Below are 12,510 nucleotides of genomic sequence, written 5' to 3'. Positions count from 1 at the left end.
CTGTACTTTCTACTCCTTACATTTTAAAAATTGTCTCGTTACTTTAGTTTTGAATCATTTCAATGGAGTTACCGTTATTATTTTTCACGTCATCAATACCAAATTCAATCTAATTGGATGGGAATCTACGTTGCATTTGACGCACCACTACAAGATGAATCGACAGATTCGGCGGTATTAATTGGCGGCAAATCATTGCAGCTTGGTGGCGGTGGCGTTAGCATAGTAGCATGGACGACGAGATGATTGAAAATGAACACAACGGAGATCTAGTCCTATTGGCAGACATCCATTTAAAATGTAGGCAACGGCATGAAAAAAGTGGTTTCTACTTTTACTTTTATACTTTAAGTAAATTTACAAGCCTGTACTTTGTTACTTTTACTTGAGTAAAGAAGTTTAATCAGTACTTCCACTTTTACCAGAGTATTTTTTAACACAAGTACCTGTACTTTTATTCAAGTACGGAAAGTAAGTACTTTTGCCGTCTCTGTAACTTGTCATAATAAATTAGACATTGGTTTAAGAAATAGAGTGAGAACAATTTAAATATAAACGCTTTATGATTAATATATGTAGTCATGAGTAAAAATATTTTAGTTATAACAGCGAAATAAAACATCATTAAGAAACTCAAACAGATCAGTGTTGCTTTCGTCCAAAATAACAATGATGAAATAATTTTCTTGAGGCTCACAGGTTTTCAGTAAATGCTCATCATAGCTTGTGAGAATGAATTAGACATGGGTGGAAAAACTAACTTGAGAACAATTTGAGGATGAATACGGTAAAGATTATAGCAAGCATTTATGATTTTACATGTTTGTACTTCAGTAATATAAGTTAGTAAAAATTAAACAGTTATTAAATTCAAACAAGAGTGGAAAAAAAAGTTATTGACTAAGACTTTCCCAGATTTGGAAATCTAGACCAAGATTTGAATTATTTATTTGTCTAAATATTGATAAATTTTTGTTTCCTACTCAGTTGTTTGAGGTTAAAAACTGTATTTTAGTTTCTCCATGACTATTGCAGGTTAGAGTCTCACTTTTATTAGTGTTTAGAAATTTTTTATTTTTTTTTTAATCAAAATATACGGATATTTGAACTGTCACTACTTGATCCGTCCCGGCAGCATGATCCGTACCATCAGGTCATCTGTGCAACCAGATTTTAATAGATCTAAATTAAGTTTTTCCCTCACTAAAAATAGTAAACGTTCTAAACTATAATGTGCTAAAGGTTAATAATATCTTTCCTCAGAAAATAAATGCATTTAAATCCTTTATGTTTCATAATTTGTCAGTGTTTTTAGTTAGAGTGGCTCAGGCTATCCTGAGCTATCTCTATAGTTATGCTGCTATAGGCTTAGACTGCTGGAGGACATAGGGAGCCCTTTTTCATCATTCTGCTTCATTCTATCTGTATCGGAAATGGGATCCTATGCGGAAAAACTAACTTTTGAGGATGAATACTGTAGAGATTATAACAAGCATTTAAGATTTTACGTGTTTGTACTTGATTAATATAAGTTAGTAAAAGGCATATGGGAAATTAAACAGTTATTAAATTCAAACAAGATTGGGAAAAAAAAAGTTATTGATTTAGACTTTCCCAAATTTGGAAATCTATGATTTATTTGTCTAAATATTGATAAATTTTTGTTTCCTACTCAGTTGTTTGAGGTTAAAAACTGTGTTTTAGTTTCTCCATGACTATTGCAGGTTAGAGTCTCACTTTTATTAGTGTTTAGAAAAACATTTTTTTAAAATAAAATAATACGGATATTTGAACTGTCACTACCCGATCCGTCCCGGCAGCACGACCCGTACCATCAGGTCATCTGTGCAACCAGATTTTAATAGATCTAAATTAAGTTTTTCCCCTCACTAAAAATAGTAAACGTTCTAAACTATAATGTGCTAAAGGTTAATAATATATTTCCTGAGAAAATAAATGCATTTAAATCCTTTCTGTTTTATCATTTGTCTGTGTTTTTAGTTAGAGTGGCTCAGGTTATCCTGATCTATCTCTATAGTTCTGCTGCTATAGGCTTAGACTGCTGGAGGACATAGGGACCCCTTTTTCATCATTCTGCTTCATTCTATCTGTATCGGAAATGGGATCTTATGCTACTAGAAGCTAACTTTTTCAGCTTTTGATTTAAACATGGATCTAGTCTGTTTAAGTTTTATGTTTTCCTTTCAGCTTTAATTGCTGCCCCTCTTGCCCAAAATCTGGGTCATCGTCTTACCAGCCGAAGCAGAACGTGGCAAAGTAGAGCCCCAGCACGGTCGCCACCACATGTCTGATGAAAGGACTGGTTTTACTGGGATGGAGGAAGAGACGAAACCAGAAGGCCGAGATCAGAGCGCAAAGCTGACACACCACAAAGTTCACCTGCAGACAGAGCAGAGGGAAAATTGGCGTCAGGGTGAGTCAGACCATCACAAGGAGGAAGAAGAGGAGCTGAGCTGCTCCTCCAGCTCTGCTTCTTTTATGGGTTTAAAGAGAACCTCTCAGTTTCCCATTTAAACCAACAGCAGTGTCACTTGATTACATTAAAGACCCATAAAACCTTTCAAAGGCTGCAGAGTCCAATTTACCTCCTGGATCACCTTCCCTACAGGGAGAAAACCGACCCGTGAGACCTTCATTTCTCGCTATATGAAAAGGTTTAAATCAGTTGTGATCAATGGCTCTGGTTTCTTTTAGGAATGAAACGTATTTACTACTGACAGAGCAGAGGATGACTTTATGTTTTTATGCTTGGAGTCCAGTTCTGGTTGTTTCTCTGTGCCACAGCGGGCTGCCGACCTTCGTGGGTTAGAGGAGGTTTGTTCAGCTGTTGGAGTCATAACCCCAAATGAGTCCAACTCAGATGTATAAAAAACGTTCGCATTTCTACTTCCCTGGAAGTAAGAACACGTCTATATTCAGCATAAACAAGTCGGCAAACTTTATCTAGATAACATAGAGCTTGAAACAGGCAGGAAAATATGAAAAATAGATGTAGACTTAATCCAGAAGTTTTGAGAGGTCAGGTTGTTTGATCCACTGTTATGAAGTCTTTAATGTACGAATTTGAAATTAAACCATTTACTGATTTATAGACCAAGAGAAGTAGAGTCTACTCTCCGAGTTACAGGGAGCCAGTGGAAGGATTTTAGAGCTGGGGGGATGTTCTCTACTTTGTTAGTTTTAGTGAGGATGCAGGCAGCATCATTCTGCAACATAATGCAAGTCAAGTCTACTGTTTCTACACATCCTCTTCCAGGAGGAGTTAATCCTGCAAAGTCGATGACTGGATGCAATCAGCTGGTTTTACTGAGATCGAAACATTCCAGCTTTTAATCTGACTGGATGATCTGATCAAACTGGAAAGAGACATGTGTTATGAATTGGCATGGGCGATTCTAGATAGTGGCAAATGGGGGCAGAACCCCTCTAGATAATGCCCTGGCCCCTCTTATGGCCTTAAAACAAATAAAAAAAATAGTCAAACTTTTACAACTGAATTTATCTGTTTTTCTTGAGTTCAAATTCAGATTTTATTAGTGTTGCACCGATACCAATCCTGCACTAAAATGGTGGTATCGGTATCGGCGAGTACCAACCAATAGGGAACCGATACCATTTTGAGAGCCAAAAGTTTCTTCAACCATTGTCACTCATTCCAGGTAGGCAATAAAAAGTTCTACTGGATTTCCGTAAAAGTTCAAAAAATATCCACTGCACTTGGTTTCCAAGATTTGAAGACGTTTCTCCACCTCTCCAGGAAGCTTTCTCAATTCAAATGTCTGGATCCGCAGTGAGTTTGAGTCTTATATAGACAAAGCCTTGTATTGCTTGGAAACATGCAAATGGACACCAATGAGTGGGTCGTTTGGGTCCATCGTTAGCCTGTAATATCTGAAACCTGTCTATGATTCGGAAGGTCGGTCATTAAAGGGCGGGATTGTCGTTAAAGGGGGAGATTGTCTCCTGTAATATCTGAAACCAGTCTAGACAGGTTTCAGGTATTACAGGAGACAGGCTAACAATGGAAGCAAACGACCCACTCATTGGTTACCATTTGCATGTTTCCAAGCAATATAAGTCTATATAAGACTCAAACTCACTGCGGATCCAGACTTTCGATTCGAGAAAGCTTCCTGGAGAGGTGGCGAAACATCTTCATATCTTGAAAACCAAGTCCAGTGGATATTTTTTGAAACTTTTACAGAATGACTTTGACCTGGATGACTGAGAATCTTCATCAGCATATTCTACTGGATTCACTTTGTTTGAGTCTTTTTCCTGCTTCACAAAGGTAGGCAGCAGCTTAACAAAGCCATGATGGCAATTATCTTACATCCAAGTAGTATGCAGTTCTTCATAGATACACACATCATTTTCAAACAGATGGTATCGGCATTGGCCAATACTGCACAGCCAGGTATCGGTATCGGGGCCAAAAAAACGGCATCAGCGCAACACTAGATTTTATTTAAAAAAAACAGTAATTTTAAATAAAAAAAATAAGGCGAAAATATCTAAAATTTCCTAAATTCTGACTGTATATTGACCTAATGAGACATAGAATTTTAAATAAACCTAATTGAATCGAAATTTCACTTCATGAAGCTATCTTAACATATTTCAATGTCTTTTTTATTACATGCTTTTCTGTGCCCCCATTAAAACACGTTGGCCCCCTTCTGTACATTTGGTTAATTGGGGCTATACGATGGGCGTTCAATAAGTAATGCCCCTGGCCCACTTCCAGATGTTTGATCCAGCTGAAATTTTGCATGTGATGTATTTTAAATCTCTTTAGATTAAGTAGCAAATTAAAGCTCTGAACTAATTGTGGTTTCTGATTTACTGAAGTTAAAACTGAGTCAAGTCTGAGTTTTATCATTTAAAAGGACGCACACAATGACAGTCTTTTGATCAAATTAAAGTCATTTTTAGTCATAATGTCCAAATAATATAACCTTGTAAAACATTTTGCAAGGTCATATAACGGGTATTATCACCATAAGTTACTTTAATTTCATCAAAAGTCTCCCGTGGTGTGAGTCCTTTCAAATAGAAAAACCGGATCACTGCTCGACACTCAACCGGCTCCATTTCAGACTTTACTCGGTTCAAACACCTGTAAGTCAGAAACCACAAATAGTTCAGAGCTGTAATTTGCTATTTAATCTAAAGAGATTTAAATAACATCACATGCAAAGTTTCAGCTCAATCAAACATGTGGAAGTGGGTCAGGGGCATTACTTATTGAACGACCCTTGTAAAATGACATAATCAAATGTGTGTTTTAAGTGGAATCCATAGAAAAGCCTGAGGTTTATAAAAGGCATGTTGGGCTATAAACCATGACAATAATCTTGGGCATTGAGGACTAATTTCCACGTTTCTTCTTAAGTTGAAGGTTTGGAAGAATTTTAGGCTACTTTCACACAGCGGCCTGAAGTGACTCAAATCCGACTTTTTTGCACAAATGTGACCTGGATCTGATATTCTAATGATAGTCTGAACAACACATCCATACAGCTTTGTGGTCCTAATCCGATACGTATCTGAACTTTTCAAATGCAATCTGTGTCTGAACGGCCAGGTCGCACTCATCTGAGCACTTTCTATTTTAACCATCTTGAACAGATTGTGTTGTTAAGCTTGGGAAATATCACTAGATAGACTCTCTAGCGCTACCATCCATGTTTACTTCCCTAAACACAAAGCATGCTTGCTTGTGAAGAGAGCACATCCAGTTAGTCACAGGCAGAGAAACAGGACTACACTAAAAAACAGGCAAAGCTCCAACATCTAGAAACAAAGGTGTTGATGGCAGCAGCACAGCTGATATTTCTCTCCAGGATGGAGTCACAGCCAAACAGGAACAGACCAGATGAAGCTACTATGAGAAAAAGCAGAGAGAGCAGAACGTTAGAGATTGAACTAACAGATTCTGCAGAGTGGAAGAATAGAGATAGAATGAAGCAGAGAGTGAAAAAGGGGTCCCTATGTCCTCCAGCAGTCTAAGCCTATAGCAGCAGAACTATAGAGATAGCTGAGGATAACCTGAGCCACTCTAACTAGAAGCTTTATCAAAAAGGAAAGTTTTAAGCCTAGCCTTAAAAGTAGACAGGGTGTCTGCCTCACGGACTAAAACTGGTAGTTGGTTCCACAGGAGAGGAGCCTAATAACTAAAAGATCTGCCTCCCATTCTACTTTTAGAAATTCTAGGAACCACTAGTAAACCTGCAGATTGAGAGCGAAGTGCTCTGTTAGGAACATAAGGAACAATCAGATCTCTGATATCAGATGGAGCTTGGCCATTTAAGGCTTTATATGTGAGAAGGAGGATTTTAAATTCTATTCTTGATTTAACAGGAAGCCAATGAAGAGAAGCCAGGATAGGCGAGATATGATCTCTCTTTTTCATTTTCATCAGAACTCTGGCTGCAGCATTTTGGATCAGCTGAAGGCTTTTAACTACAGTTTGTGGACTTCCTGATAGTAAAGAATTACAATAGTCCAGCCTTGAAGTAACAAATGCATGGACTAGTTTCTCAGCATCATCCCTGGACAGGAGATTTCTCATTTTTGCAATGTTCCTCAGATGAAAGAAGGAAATTCTAGAAACCTCTTTGATATGGGATTTAAATGACAGGTCCTGATCAAAAACAACACCAAGATTTTTTACTTTATTATCTGAAATCAGTTTAATCCCATCCAAATGAAGTGACTGACTAATCAGCTTCTTTTTCAGAGACTCTGGTCCAAAGACTATAACTTCTGTTTTGTCTGCATTCAGAAGCAGAAAGTTCAGAGTCATCCAGGTTTTTATGTCTTCAGACATGCCTGTAATCTATGTAATGGGTTAGCTTCATCTGGATTTATAGACAGATATAGCTGGGTATCATCAGCATAACAGTGGAAATTAATCCCATGCTGTCTAATAATTCTACCAATTGGGAGCATGTATAAAGTAAAGAGAATTGGTCCTAGCACTGATCCCTGTGGTACTCCACAGGTAACCTTTGAGCGTGTTGAAGATCTATCATTAACATGAACAAACTGAATTCGATCAGATAGATAAGATTTAAACCAGTCTAGTGCTGTTCCTTTAATTCCAACAAAATATTCAAGTCTTTCTAAAAGAATATTATGATCAACTGTATCAAATGCAGCACTGAGATCCAACAGGACGAGCACAGATAATTTAATTTAATTGAGTCTATGAAATCGCCACCAGAAGACTCTTTTCACTTTTCTAAACATCAACAACTATAAGTTAGTGTCTCTTCTTATGAGGAGGAGCATCTTCATACTGTGGTGTTATATTTCCAGTGATCTCACTGCTTGGGTTTAAGACTGTCTGATCTGCCTGTAACCTGAGTCTATATCTGATAAATAATGTAAAGTGTGTAAACTGAGCAATTACTCATCAAACACTCAAGGAAGGAAGAAATGTTCCGTCTAAATGAACAGATTTCTTTTCTTTTGTTGGAAAGTTTTAAACTGGGAGAAAGGATCCAAAGGTAGAAGTCTGTCCCACTTTTACTCTTGCAGAATCCATGGATTCAAGGAGCGGAGGCGGAAAACAGAAAGAAGCAAATGTCTGATCAGGGAGAGATCCTGATTAAAAGCAGGCGGTTAATGCTAACACAATGCTGGGGCAGAAAGCGATCAACATTTATGCTATTGACGTAACTATAGGCATGGGAAAATCGAAAGAAGGGCTTTTAGGGTAATCTCCAAACCATCTGAAGTCCATCGCTCATTAGAGAGAAAGATTATTGGGGAAAACATGAGAAAACAGCCAGACAGCTAGACATCCAAGCAGATTCAAGCCAAACCTGAGAGACTTTTGCTCCTTAGGCCTTGATTAAATCTTTCACACGAAAACTTGGGCTGTTTTTTAATTCACAAGAACACGAGTAAGGACTTGTGTCCTCGCCAAGTACGTTCTTGAGAAGAACACAGGAAAGCATGGACTCTGGGAGAACGGGAGCACGCAGAATAAATCTAGGTCAATTTGAACAAAGCGTACTGATGACATCACCACACGCTCTGCTCGTCTGGAGCTGCATTTCACCTCCTGTTATTAATAGTCTCTAGATAATAATAAATTATTACTTTTTTTTATTTAGTGGAGGAATAATGATGAACACAGTCAGATAAACACAAATTAAATAAAGATTTTGCCACGTAAAAAAAAAGATGGCCATCAGAGCCAGCAGACAGGCTAACGTTAGCCCGTCTACAGCAGCCAGGGCTAACGTTAGCCCGTCTGCAGCACCCGGGGCTGACGTTAGCCCGTCTATAGCAGCCAGGGCTAACGTTAGCCCGTCTACTGCAGCCAGGGCTAACATTAGCCCGTCTACAGCAGCCAGGGCTAACGTTAGCCCGTCTGCAGCATCCAGGGCTGACGTTAGCCCGTCTGCAGCAGCCAGGGCTAACGTTAGCCCGTCTGCAGCATCCAGGGCTGAGGTTAGCCCGTCTGCAGCAGCCAGGGCTAACATTAGCCCGTCTGCAGCATCCAGGGCTGACGTTAGCCCGTCTGCAGCAGCCAGGGCTAACGTTAGCCCGTCTGCAGCAGCCAGGGCTAACGTTAGCCCGTCTGCAGCAGCCAGGGCTAACGTTAGCCCGTCTGCAGCAGCCAGGGCTAACTTTTCCACTTCAGGAGTTCTGGATAGAGCAGATTGACAGACAAAAACATTAGCCCGTCTACAGCACCCAGGGCTAACGTTAGCCCGTCTGCAGCAGCCAGGGCTAACATTAGCCCGTCTGCAGCACCCACGGCTGAGGTTAGCCCGTCTGCGGCAGCCAGGGCTAACGTTAGCCTGTCTGCAGCAGCCAGGGCTAACTTTTCCACTTGAGGAGTTCTGGATAGAGCAGATTGACAGACAAACACGTTAGCCCGTCTACAGCACCCAGGGCTAACGTTAGCCCGTCTGCAGCAGCCAGGGCTAACTTTTCCAAGTTCTGGATAGAGCAGATTGACAGACGAAAACTCCTTTTCATCGTAAATACAAAATGTTTATACTTTATTACCATTTTACAGTCTCTATACTCCATTTAACGATTAATCCATTACTAAATTAATTGATAATTATTTCAATAATCGACGAATCACAATTAACCAACTTGTTTAAGCCCCAGTGCAAAAACATGAAGATGCATTATTGCATTTTGGGGATTTTGTGACACATAATTTACTGTTACATAGTTTAAATAATAGCATGATGCAACGCTGCATAGGTGGGAATATTTTGTAGCCCCTTAGAGTCAGAGGGACTAAAAAGCAGCAATAATCTAATGAAGAGTTTGGCACAGTTCTGTATGCTCAGAGGAAGGACCATTTTTTTCAAATGTTAATATCAGAAGCAAACCCAGTATTGATGATGAGATTTTTCCTGTTAGTATGGAACAAACAGCTGCTGTGAACAAACAAGCAGAGGTCAAACCTAAACCTAACCCAGTATAATGACAGGTTCTATTTTTAGCATTAAAAGGGAATAGTAAACACACAAATGAAAAAGGTGAAAGTGAATATTATGAAATTAATCTGAATATTTAGCCCCTAAAATACTTAGATTTTGCTAAAACTTTAAAGATGAAAATTTTTATGTGATCAGGTCCAGGAAACAGAGGCGTAGACAGAAAATGTTAAAAAGGGTGGCCAGGCATCAACCAAAGGGGGGGCCGAAAACAGACAGGCACCAGAACCTCAGGGTCAGTCTACACTGTTCCAACAGGAACGAGCAAACCTTCCATATTTTAGAGCCTTTGCTAACAAATAGATGCATATATTTAAACATCTATACCAGAGGTCACAGATTAGCAGACAGCAGCCCGGATCCGGACCCATTTAAAACATTTATAAATTACCGCATGTTGTCCAATGATAGTGTATAATTTCACTTGCGCTGCTTCTCCTGTTAATACGGTAAAGCCCTGGGGAGCGTCCGGCTCCAGGCTGCACGTGATCCAAATGAGCCAATGAGCTGTCAGTCTGGGTTGCTGCTGCTGCTACTTTTAGACCCAGCAGGCAAACCTGTGGCAAGCCGGGCGATGGGAAAGAAGGAGAAGACCATGAGAAAAAGAGAGCAGAGAAAGTGTGGACTGCTGGAAGAACTGCAGTGAACTGGTGAAAGAAAAGTGAAATGGCGTGCTCAAAGATGACCCTGCACATTTAGAGGATGTTTGGCTCAACCTGCTGCTGTGAAGCAGGATTCTCCACCATGAACAGAATCAACAATAAATCTGGATCCAGGCTCAAAATGAGCTCCTTGATATGTGCTTGAGAATGGCTTAGTCTCCGGTTAAACCCAGGTTTAAAGCCTAAAGCCCACTGCCAACATTAAGACAGAAAAAGAAAGAAAATAACAAACGATCAGTTCAGGTGTTTGAGAAAATATGGGAATCAGGAAATTATCTACAAACCAAACTGAACGATTGTTGTTCTCTACTTCAAAAACACTTAAGATTTTAAAATGGAATGCTTTTCTATATTTTTTGGGTTTTTTTCCCTCTCTCATGCTGCTCCCATGTCCCGCCTCTCGGTGTGACATCATCGGACCTATCGCTTTCTGATTGGCGGTCGCATTTTACTGACGTAAAAAAAGCTTCATGGAGGTGGAGAGAAAAACAGCAGCACTCAGTGAATATTAACCATCAACTAATTCTATAGATGTTTAAGTAAAAGAAAGGAGACGGGTTGGTTAAAAAAAATTACAGATGCCACAGAAAAAACTGTTGGTTGGACATACTGATCTTTTTCAGCTAAAAATGGCAAAAGGTTAGTATTATAATGCAATAAGCTTAAGAAAATATAGTTTAAATGTTTTTCTTTCCTAGTAAAAAAACTTGGTTGCTCAGAGGACCATCAGTTAACGGTTAAAATGTTTACTTATTGAACAGACAGAATCAGAGCTTCTACAGATCTAGAAATGTTGTTTCTAGCATCACAGAGAGAAGCAGGGAGAGCTGCAGATTTAAAGCGGAAACAGATTTACTGGGAAATGCAACATGCAATAAAATATATCTGCTATGCTATATTTAAAATAAAGCATATCCATATTTTTCTGGATGGATGGAATAGAAATTGTACTTCTAGGGATGCAGGATTTATCGGCTGTTATTCGTTATTTTTTTTTAAAACATTGATGTTTTTGGGCCCTATATATATATAATATATTAAAAGGCGCCTCTAACATCCCAGCGCTGTGTCTCCCGAGCCTGTGACATCATCAATGACCCCTCACCCCCCCAAAAATGGACTCCCTGCTGCATTCTGGGAAGAGGATTCAAAGCATCCGATGGAGGTCCAGCAGGTTCATTAACAGTTTCTTCCCCGCTGCCATCAGACTGATGAATGTTTTGTAAAATATATTTATTATATTTTATCATTATATATAAAAAAATTTAGAACTGTAAATTTACACTCATATGTTTATATTAAATATACTTTATATTTACTGTTTTTCAAGGATGCACTTTTAAAAAAGATGAAACTGTCTATATATAAATATAAATATATTATGGTTCCCTAGTTTTCTCAAAAATAGGAAAGCATTTAATAAATAAATGTTTGAGATCATTTTTGGAAATAAACCTAATAAAAGCCCTGTTTTTATGTGTTGTCTTCTCAGTTCAGAGGGGCCCCTGTCTGTCTTTGCCCAGGGCCCCAAATGTCGTAAATCCGCCCCTGTGTTTAGAGTCCAAAGTTGCAGAAATGATTGAATTAACTGAAAACTGTCCCTATTATTGATGGAACCTGCAGCCTGATGGGGTCATCTTCTAATCTCAGAGATAATCTGATGAGATGCTGGATCTTCTCATCCTCCTCAGACCCTCATCATGGTTACAAACCGCCTCCTCCTCCCGCAGCTGGAGGCCTACCTCTCTGTGCGGGACCGCCTGGTTAAGCCTCCTTTGTTACCAAGCGGCGCCTGTTGGAGCCCGATCCCCGCCCGGCGGCTCGGAGGCTCGGCCCCCGGGAGGATGCATGGACAGATAGCCTGGTCCGGGTCCTACCTGATCCAGCGGCAGGTTGGTCATCTCGCTGACCGGCAGCAGGAGGCTGGAGCCGGTGCAAGCCGTGGATCGGATGCTTTCTTCGGCCATAGCTCCGCGGGTGCAGCTTGGGGTTCCGGCCGCAGCGGCTCCGTGATCCACCGGGAGGCTCCTCTGCTGCTCTGCCTTTAGCTTCTTCCTGCTCCTCCTCCTCCTCCTCCTCCTCACCCCGTTTGTCTTACTCCCCCCCCTCCCATCCAGTGCTTTACTTTCTCCCCTCCATCAGTGACCCTTTCCTCTCAGCTTTGCTGAGCAGTTAAAAGCAGCCAGCTTGTTGTTTCATTCACAGATTTGTCTTCATGAGTCATTCAGACAAATTAGTTTATTTTCCTTTAATTTATTTTCATGGTTCAGACCCTGTAGCTTTTTCTTTTTCTTTTTTCCAGCATCACAGTTTCAGTTCGAAATAAAGCTCTTGTATTTCTAAGATCTATG

The 12,510-nt window shown here is 39.9% G+C and overlaps 1 protein-coding gene across 1 annotated transcript in view; it reads right to left on the bottom strand.

Moving 5' to 3' along the window:
* mboat2b (membrane bound O-acyltransferase domain containing 2b) overlaps positions 1-12,238 on the bottom strand; it is a 20,024-nt gene extending 7,786 nt beyond the window's left edge. Inside the window, exons 1-2 of the mRNA XM_038286027.1 lie at positions 12,037-12,238; positions 2,255-2,400 (exon numbers count right to left, since the gene is read on the bottom strand). Of these exons, the coding sequence (XP_038141955.1) occupies positions 2,255-2,400; positions 12,037-12,126 (236 nt within the window). The 5' untranslated portion in view covers positions 12,127-12,238. The remainder of the gene's footprint in view (positions 1-2,254; positions 2,401-12,036) is intronic.
* Between the last annotated feature and the right edge of the window lie 272 nt (positions 12,239-12,510).

The sequence above is a fragment of the Cyprinodon tularosa genome, unplaced genomic scaffold (genome assembly GCF_016077235.1).
Source record: "Cyprinodon tularosa strain WSP-4 unplaced genomic scaffold, ASM1607723v1 ctg1059, whole genome shotgun sequence".
NCBI lineage: Eukaryota > Metazoa > Chordata > Actinopteri > Cyprinodontiformes > Cyprinodontidae > Cyprinodon > Cyprinodon tularosa.
This window is presented reverse-complemented; position numbering and strand designations above follow the sequence as displayed.